Here is a 9,616-nt window from a genome sequence, read left to right as displayed (position 1 = left end):
TCTATTCTATTTACACATGACTGTAAACAATCAAACTTGAGGACCCTAAATAAAGGAATCAATACAACTTGAGAGGTTGGTGAGAAAAGAGGATAGGATAGTAGATGTAGGAGAACTATTGTATTTGATGTGTATCCATAAGGGCCACTTATGGTCATTTAATCTCCAGCTCAATCACTTGAACTATGGAAAACAACCCCAGATCATCTCTGAAATGCTGATACTTACTGCCCTAATCAGTGAAGATTGTATTGAGTTGGGCCCCGATGCCAGGGTGGGGGTAGGAATCATAGGACATATCAATGGGGACGTCATAACGGGGAGTACCCGCCTGAAAGGGAGCTGAGTGTATGTGTCCTGAGCTTAGACTTGCAGTAGGATAGTGTGGTATGAAGCCATATGATTTATCCAGCTCGGGTGAGCCATCTTGCTTCAAGGAAAAGTTCCCACTGATACTCAGGGGTGGAGTCAGTGGCCCCTCATAAGGTGGGGTACTGCAGTCAGGTGGATGGCTCCCAAAGGCTGGTTCTCCCAAGCTCTTGAATACTGGGGGCTTGAGATTAATAAGATGTGTTTCCATATGGCCATATGGAGGGCTGGGCAGCCCGGGAGACTGATAGTTGAAGCTATGGACAGAGACGGCAGAGTCACAGATGGATTTCTCCTCGTGCTTCTCCAGAAACACCGCCTGAGGGCCCAGCTGCAGGCACCCAGCCACCAGGTTGCTTGTGGGCTGAGAGAGCCCTTTACAGAGCATCTCCACGAAGCCCTTCCCTTCCGGGGTCTGGCCAGTTTCCAGGACCTCCGACAAAGCCCAAATATAGTTTCTGGCCAGTCTCAGCGTCTCTATCTTAGAGAGCTTTTGGGTCTTAGAGTAGCATGGCATGACCCTCCGCAGGTTGTCCAGGGCGTCGTTCAAACCGTGCATCCGAGTCCGCTCTCTGGCATTGGCCTTGACCCTTCGAGCCCTGAATCTTTCAAGGCGAGCTTTTGTCATTTTCTTTTTCTTGGGGCCTCTTCTCTTGGGCCTCTCTCCATCCTCTTCCTCTTCATCTTCCTCCTCTATACTGTCATGCTCTTCAGCTAAGCTGCCAAGCACCCCATAAGCAGCCGGTCTCCTTTCTTCCTCCTTCATCTCATTCTGGGAACTCAGACCTTTGTCCATCCAGGATGGTGTGTTGACCAGTTCTGACATCTCCTTGGATTTCACGTAAGTCTTTGTCATTTCCAGGTTCTGGAAAAGGGAAGAGCAGTGATGAGTGCCTATGAATATTTGGCTTGGTCTAAAATTAATGTTTTTTTTACAGCTTGGATAGAGAACACAGCATTGCATTGGGATTCAAAATATAATTACCTCGTTTGCATCCTAAATAATACAAGGTTTTACTATATAATACCTACGTGAAATTATAATTATTGCAGGACTAAAAAGTAGATCAGTCAACAAAATGAGTAACTTGTATATTGACACCATAAAATCAATGAAAAATGCAGGGTGTGTTCTACAAAGGATAGCCTATTAAGATTCACATCCTATACATCTGACCCAGACCATCCATGTTTCCCACAGGTGCTGCCAATTATTGATTTCAAGGATCTCGTAAGAAGTAGCCGTGGATCAACTGGTGGGTACATCATGCAACCGTGAATACGACTCTCACCATCACCAGAAAAGCATTTTGAGCCTGCCTGGTGTTTGTGGTGTTAATAGTGTCTAGAAAGCAGCAGAAAAAGAGGCAAGGATGACACTGATGACCTTTCAAGTTCACGCTTTTTTTAAATTGAGGACTCTTGCTTTTTTTCCTATCTCACTTTTTTTTTTTTGGATACTATGTTGGACCACTGGAAATTTTCTCACAACTTATTTACGTATGTAGCTGCTTACTCTGCTTTAAAGCTCCTTTTTTATGTATGTTTCAGTTTGATTTTTGTAGCTTCTGTGTCTTTACTTTACTCATGTTTTCCTTTAGTTTTTTGTACATAGATATAAAAACTCCTTCAAGAATTGTTAATGTCATCACTTCTATCCTGTATGGTTCTGTTTTTTCCCTACCATCATCCAATTTACCCTTCAACCCCTTATCTTTCTTCCCTCCTTCTTAACTTCAATATCCTCCCTTCATTTATTAGTGTCTGCTAGATTTTATATGTATTTTGCTTTTTGGATCATCTGCTTTTGTAACTGTTCAATATTTGTCTTTGTCATTCTAACTTTCTTTCTTACACATAATTCTTTCAATCCCCCACCATTTTTCTGTAAATGATAACATTTCATCTTTTCTTGTGGTTGAATATTATTCCATTGCATGGCTATACACATCTTGATGGAGAACTGTTTTCATTGCACATGTATTTTATACTAAAATATGGGAGAAGTTAAAATTACAACCAGAAGTCTGTGAGGCCTATTCAGATTATTTTAGTGAAGCTATTATAAATTACCCTTCATTAAACTTTAAAACATTGGAACAAATGCTGAACTTAGCATAACTTAGTTAATGTAGACATAAGTACAGACTATTCAGGCAGATGTGGAAATAAACTAACCAATTCACTGTTTAATCAGAATTTTCTATGAAATTTGAAAACCAGAAAATACTAGTGACATAGTAAGCACTTTGAAATCAATTCTGGGAGACAGAATTATTCTGAGACTTGTTGAAAAGTTTTTAGATGTACACTTTACCAAATAAAAATATTTGATAAGTTCTATTGGATCATCCAAGTTTACCAGCTAATCTTTGAAATTTCCAACCTTCCATCACCGGTGTCTATCAAAAAGGGGAAAACATGATAGATGCTTTTTTTAAATCCTTGACACTTGAGCCTAAAATCAATGAATGCAGGGATTAGTACATGGCTTTTAAATATATAAATATATTATTTGATTTGTTTCTGGTAATCTGAGCTTGTTTTCCTTGTAACCTCATTTACCTCCTATAAATAATTAATGCTACTGCATTGCAAAAACAGCCTAGACTTCATGTTAATCAGCACGGAAATCATGTCAGCTTGACTTACTCACTTAATAAGGCTTCCTGGGTAAGCAGCTTTATTGAAAACACACATTGGAACCTATTGGTCAGCTGGCTGCCCACACCAAGTCAGAAAATCCCACTTTTAATATGGATGATGGAGCTGGTGTGCTGAGCTGCACTTCTAACTTGGGCAAATATCCAGAGGGAGGGTGAGGACCTAATTAACTTTCTGTTAAAGTAACACAGACCTTTCAAAGGCAGGTGCACTTTGAGGCCAAAGAGGATGGAGTGAGCTTTGGAAGCCTACTGTTCATTAGATTATAATAATATTTGTGTTGCCTCATAGCAAACCTTTGAAGGAAATAAGGCTGCTCATTTTATAGTTGAGGTCACTGTGGGTCAGGTGGATTAAGTGATGGAAAAGGCAGACTCAGTTCTGGTAGAGCAGGATATAAATTCTGATTCCAAGTACTACACTTCTGGTTTTTTTTCTCCTCTCTTTTATCACAATTATAGGAAGAAAGAGTCACTTTGAGTCCAGGAGCAGTGGATCAGTAGAGGTTACTCATCAGAGACCAACCATCATCCAAAAGAAGCTAGTTTACACGTTCTCTGAGTGCTTTTAACTCTCATATTCCAGGATTTCTCCCTCTTCTAATTTGTTTCATGGTTGCTTCAATCCCTGAACCACCCTTCCTTCTCTTACTCGGTTCTTTCTCTATTTTTCCATGTCTTGTCTTTCTGTCATCTCCTCTGCTTTATCACCAGTCATTATCACTGTGTCACACATACAGGCATGTGGAGGTTAGAAGGAAGATGCAGGAGGACGAGAGTCTCTCAAAACGCCCTTGAAACTGAATCCTAATCTCTGCATTTGAGCTTTTTATCATCCAACTGCTGTACCTCTGGACTCTAGCCACGTTCTGCCATCAAGAAGTGGGATTAGGAGAACAGAAGAGACTACTCTTTGTCTTTAATACAATTTGATGGTCTTTGCAAGAGTCAAAGAGATGTTTTCAAATCAGATTGTCAACAGGTATGAAGGAAAAGAACCATCTGGCTTTGCTTAAAACAATGAAACCAATTTTTATATTTGTTCTTTTACCAGCCATGGAAAGGCTAGAAATGATTCCAGTTTTACTTCCACTTTTTCCATCAACATTGGCCCATTAGCTCTAAGAGAACCCCATGGATACATAGTGTGGTTCAAGAGCATGGAAGCTAGAATCCTACACTCTCCAGTCTCAGCAACCCTAATTCCTGCTTGTTGAGCTCAAACACACTGCAGAAGCTCTCTGATCTTCTGTTTCCTCTTTGATATATTCTATATGTTTCATGTGGAAAAATAAAAATACAAGAAAGGTTTTTGTAAACTTTAAATACTTTAAAACATTATCTTTAAATTTATTTATCTTTGGTTTGTTCTTGGGTTTTTTCATATAATCCATTTACACACGCTTGCTTATTCAAAAGCTAAAATTATTTCTCAGCGGGAAATAGTAAAAGTAGATTGTATTGACAACTGTTCCTTCTGACTATCTGGGTGGAACTTCCTCTGATTGGCTCAGAAGATCATCTGACGATTACCAAGTAACCTTTACTTGTGCCCATTGTGACCTAGATAGCAAAGACCAGAGTAAGATTACCTGAATTCCAATTTCAGCTTAATTACTACATATTTGATCTTAGGCAAGTTTTTTACTTTTCTGTGCCTCAGTCTCCTCTGCTTTAATGTTGTAATAATAATAGTCTTTCCTCATAGGATTATTGTGGCATAAAATGAGCTAATATACTCATACTCACAATTACTTTTTAATAGTAACACTTTGAATAGTTCCATTTATGTTTTTACCATAGATGCCAAATAGGTGTTAAGCGTTATTGTTCCTAAAATTCACCATGAGTTTTTCTGGCCACCTGGACAAAAAAAATATGTATAATTACAATCTGTGCTCAATATTGATTTTATGTAAAAAGCTTCCAATATTTCCATCTCAACACCCATTTCAAAAAATTCCCTGATAAACCTCCTCCCAGAGTCTCCCAATGAAACTGAATATCAGCACTTTTATTCTGCTGCAAGGGGTAGGGAAAAGAGCTCTACCAGTCTCTGGACTCACTAAAACTCTTCCTCCATATTCAACAAGAAAGTTCGCCTTCCATTTTTTATTATAATTGAGACATAGTTCTAGGCTGGACACTCAGTTACATGAAATTTCATTAAAGTTCATTAAGTTTCCAATGAAATACAGATAACCTGTAGTGCTTAGATGCTTTTCCTTTTATCATTGATTAGACAATATGAGGGATATAACTTTCCTACAAGAATCAAGTGTCAAAGCTCTGGGAGGAAAAATGAAGGATCTCTTGAATACGAAGTGATAAAAGTCAGAACTTCTCAAAGATAAGGGGAAAAAAAAGACTTTCCTTTGATTCTTTCCAACTAAATATCTTCAATGAATCAATAAGGTTAGCAGAAAAAACATCCAATTTTAGATTTTGTAGCCAGGAAAAAATGTCTGGTGCAGTTCTGAGTTTTGATCAAGGAAACCAACATGATTATCTCCAGAACAGGCATCTGATTCTAATGTGGTTTAGTCTTTTACAGAAGTAGTTCAGAGGCATGAGGAAAGAAGCATAAACCTGAAACCCTCTCTCACTTGTTAAGTAAGCACAGAAAAAAATTACTTTTCCCCTTAGAGCAAAATGGAGACAATATTTTTGTCCTTCCTATCTCAATTATAAGTGTTCATGAGAAAGATGGAGATAAGGCAAGCATAGATCTCTGGAAGGGTTGGCAATTGTTTGGTAGAAGCCTTATGGAACAGTCCACAACACCATTTCACAAAGTATTATCATATACCGCTTTTTATTTTTCTAATTTTTAAATCCTTTTCTCATTACTAATTTCTCTATATAACTTGGGCTTATAATTTTACTCCTCCATATGTGTTCATTCACCCTCTACCAAAACTCCTGTGCCTAATTTCTAGAAAGAAATGAGCTCTCCAATATACGAAGTCAACCCCAGTATGACAAAAATAAATGAAGATTAGCTCTGGAGGCAGACTCCAACCCCCTACCCCAATCATTCTGATAAATCCTATAAACCAAGTTGGTTTAGCCTTTGATCTTGGTATTTGGATTTCCTTCTGTATCTACACAATACAATGAATTTTCCTTTCTTTAGAAGTTTTCGTGAAATTTCAAGTTTAGCCATCCAAACTGAAAATATTTTCCCACTATTAAAAAAAATTAGACTAGTTCTAGCAAAACATTTGCTTAAGCAATGATTATGACTCCCCAGTGCCTTCAATACTGGGTTTGGGGTCCCTAGGCATTGCTACTGTGGGGCGCTGTCCTGGAATTTATCCTGCACTTTACCAATTTTTTGGTTGTTATGGAAACTTTCAGTTGATGAATGAATAAGGAGCACTTGCCTGAATGTTTGTGTTAATTAAACACAACACAATGTTTTTCCTCATCAGAGCTGAGTGTGCCTTCTTCATCACCTCATCCCATGACTAAATCCTAAATACCACAGGAAGGGGCCTAGTCAGCCCAATTTCTAGCAAATCGAAGGACTTGAGGGACTAAAACTTTGCTCAGAGTTGCAAGTCATAGCAATGATAGGAAACAGTGCAAATATTCCAAAGTTGCACCACCTGAAACAGCCAGTCAGCTACTCTGTGTTCTTCCTCTACAGCCTTCACACTCACCCACTTTCCCTCTCGATTGAAACTTGTACATACACACACACACACACACACACACACACACACACACACACACTTAATCCAGCATAGCCGCACCACACTTCCATTTCACAGCCCCAGCCCCATGGTGAACTTTGCAAACAGGCGTTACTCAGCCCTTGGCTTTCCTTTCATGTTCTTCAGTAGCAATTTCTGGTCCCTCTGTCAAAAAATTAGGGAAGTATTTTATAATCATTAGAATTTCTCTGAACACATTTTTGGTGGGTGAATGATACGTGAGAGGCAAAAGAGGCGAAAATAAACATGGAAACCCAATTTCCCATCGAAAGGGCTGAAGAAAAGAAAAAAGTCCCCTCTCTACCCCAACTCTGTACAGATTTATAGCAGATCAAATGGCAACAACAATGAAAATATATGCCCAGGACTTTCCAAGTCTTTTCTCTCATTCCTTGCTCTTTCCTCTCATTCATTTTCTATCCTCTCCTGCATTCTTTGAAAAGCCCTAACACACTACAAACAGAGTGGTGGGTTGGTGTTAGTCTTCCATCTTCATTGCTAAGCCACTTTAGAAAACCAGTTAAACTCTTTGGAATTTTTCCCCCTGTGTTAATAAAATAGAAAGGTGGTTTTGAAAAAATGAGAGCATAGTTTGCAATTTCTATTTCATGATACGATTGAGAGTATCTGAGTTTCACTTTGGGTGACAGGTACTGTGGGAACAGTGAGGGTACTGAAGGTTTAATATCTGTCCCTCTGTGTTCTCTCTGCTTCTGTTCAAGTTCCTAAATCTTTCTCCCTTCCCCTTTAGTCCAGGAAAGACTAACCTTACTCCCACCGCTCCTGCAGGCCTGTGGGAACTCCACACAGAAACTGTGAAAGTCCTGGAACACCCCATGCCCTGCTCACCTGTCTCAGTGGCGGTTCCTGGCGTGAACTCTGTGGGTCTGCGTCCTGGAAGAGAATCAGTGAAGCAAAGTGTCCCTGAACATCCAAATCACAGAAGGACGTGCATTTAGCTTTCCCTGTTCAACCAGGCCACTGCCTCTTAGGAGTGCCGGGTCTGGTTTCTCTGACTGCTACTTAGTCTACTTCCCTGGATTCTCCTGGGGAAGGCCTTGGAGCAGGTGCCCACCTTGCAGCTGGTTTAGTTGATCTTCAGCACCTCCTCTCCGGGGTTAGTTCCCCACAGTGGAGCTTTCAGGACCACAGCCTCTGGGCAGCTCCTGCTCTCTGGCAGGAAGCTCCGATTTGCAGCAGTTTTGTTTGCTCTCCCAGCTGACCGGGAGGAGGGGGTGCTGCCCGAGTCGAACTCCGCCCCCTGTCCAGCTGGAAGGCACGCCTCCTTCACAGGGCGCCTCTGACCTGGTCCAGCTTTGCCATTCATTTGCTTGTTTAAATATAAATAGAGGCTGGGAGAGCTGCTGACGTTGATAGGTAAAGAAAAAGAGGACCAGAAATCTTTGTGGTTGAAAGTTCAGAAATGGGAATGTATGGAAGTGGGTAGAAAGGGGAAGGAGAATTGGAGAAAGGCTTGGGGAGAAAGAGCAAAGAAGGGCAAATGCAAATGCTGGCCTGTGGCTGAGAAGAATCAAACCATGAGGAAGGTCCATGCCCCAAGGTCCGTGCCCCAGGCTTAGCATCATTGACTGGCGACCTTCCCCACGTGGATTGGTGTCCTTGGCTTTACAAAATCAGAATCACAAAAGTAGAAAGAAGATTCTTCCTCTTTTCCTTTTCAATGTCATAGAATTCTCATTGAAAACCCTTCTGTTTTATTTTTTTGAGATTTATTTGTTTTATTTAGGCAACAAGAGCTGGGGGTAGACCAGAGGTGCAGAGTGGTGAGAGGATTCACCAGAGACAGAGTGGGGAGCAGAACAGGTGGATCCACTGAAATACCCTGCTGAGGGGAGCAGCAGGGAGACAGGAGAGGTCTGCTGCTCCACATGGGTAGCTCCCTGGTTGGGAATGGAACTCGTGCTGCAGTGGCTGCCGATTGCTTCATAGTGCTGAGACTTAACTACTTGTGCCACCAGGGAGGCCCCTTTTTGTTTTATCTTTAATACTTCTGAATCAAATTTTACTGACATAGCCTTGATTTAAATACTGCATCACTTGGGGAGCTCCACACCAAGGCTCACCACGCCCACACCAAGGTTCTAGCACCATCACATTATCAAATCGATCCTCTCTGCCCAATGCTCCATTCACCTTCCCTCTGAAATCCCTTTATTTTAATTAATGACTGAAAAACATACCTATATTTGTAGTACTGTTCTTTGAACTTTTCTATTTGTTTAAAATGTTGGGGTACATGGGTGAAATGGTGGTGGGAATTTTATGGGGACTTACATGTGAGAAGAGAAAGCATACGTTATAAAAAAGGTAAAATGATGTAAAATATATATTTTAAAAAATTTAAAAAATAAAATGTGGGGGGAGCAAATGAATGGAATTTTTATTTTTATTTTAACTCCTCATATACAAAGGAGGCCTGCTACTGTTTTTCAAAAATATACCATGGAGCATCCAGGTAGAAAATATCTACCTATGTGGTAATGAACTTGGAAGGAAAGAAGTATCCCACAATTCCTAAATTTCCTGTGGTCTTATGAAGTGATGTTAAGTTGCTACCGAGAAAACTACACCTGGAAATACTGAAAGAAAATGTATGGCTAAGCTTTGTGACAGAGAGCCGCGGACTGCCAAGTCAGAGTGCAGAGTTTTCATTTTTTGCAGATCGCTTTGGAACACTACCTTATGTAAAACTTCTCCAAGATCAAATAAACATTGGAAAAGATTATATGATCTTCTAGTGATCCCAAGAGGGGAAGGGAAGGTTGCTTGGATTAAGCAATTGACTGATTTTCACAAAGTCAACTTCATTTTTGGCATCAGTTTTCATATCTGTAAAATGACCTG

General features: G+C 40.2%; 1 protein-coding gene across 1 annotated transcript; it reads right to left on the bottom strand.

Moving 5' to 3' along the window:
• Positions 1–210: 210 nt before the first annotated feature.
• Positions 211–1,225, bottom strand: NEUROD4 (neuronal differentiation 4). Its single transcript, XM_037515385.2, has one exon. The coding sequence runs from the start codon at positions 1,223–1,225 to the stop codon at positions 233–235; it is 993 nt and encodes a 330-aa protein (XP_037371282.1). The 3' UTR covers positions 211–232.
• Between the last annotated feature and the right edge of the window lie 8,391 nt (positions 1,226–9,616).

This window comes from Talpa occidentalis, unplaced genomic scaffold (genome assembly GCF_014898055.3).
Source record: "Talpa occidentalis isolate TD23 unplaced genomic scaffold, MPIMG_talOcc4v2.1 talOcc4.16, whole genome shotgun sequence".
In the NCBI taxonomy this organism is placed as follows: Eukaryota; Metazoa; Chordata; class Mammalia; order Eulipotyphla; family Talpidae; genus Talpa; species Talpa occidentalis.
The sequence above is the reverse complement of the archived record's forward strand: the minus strand, read 5'-3'. Positions and strand labels throughout refer to the sequence as shown.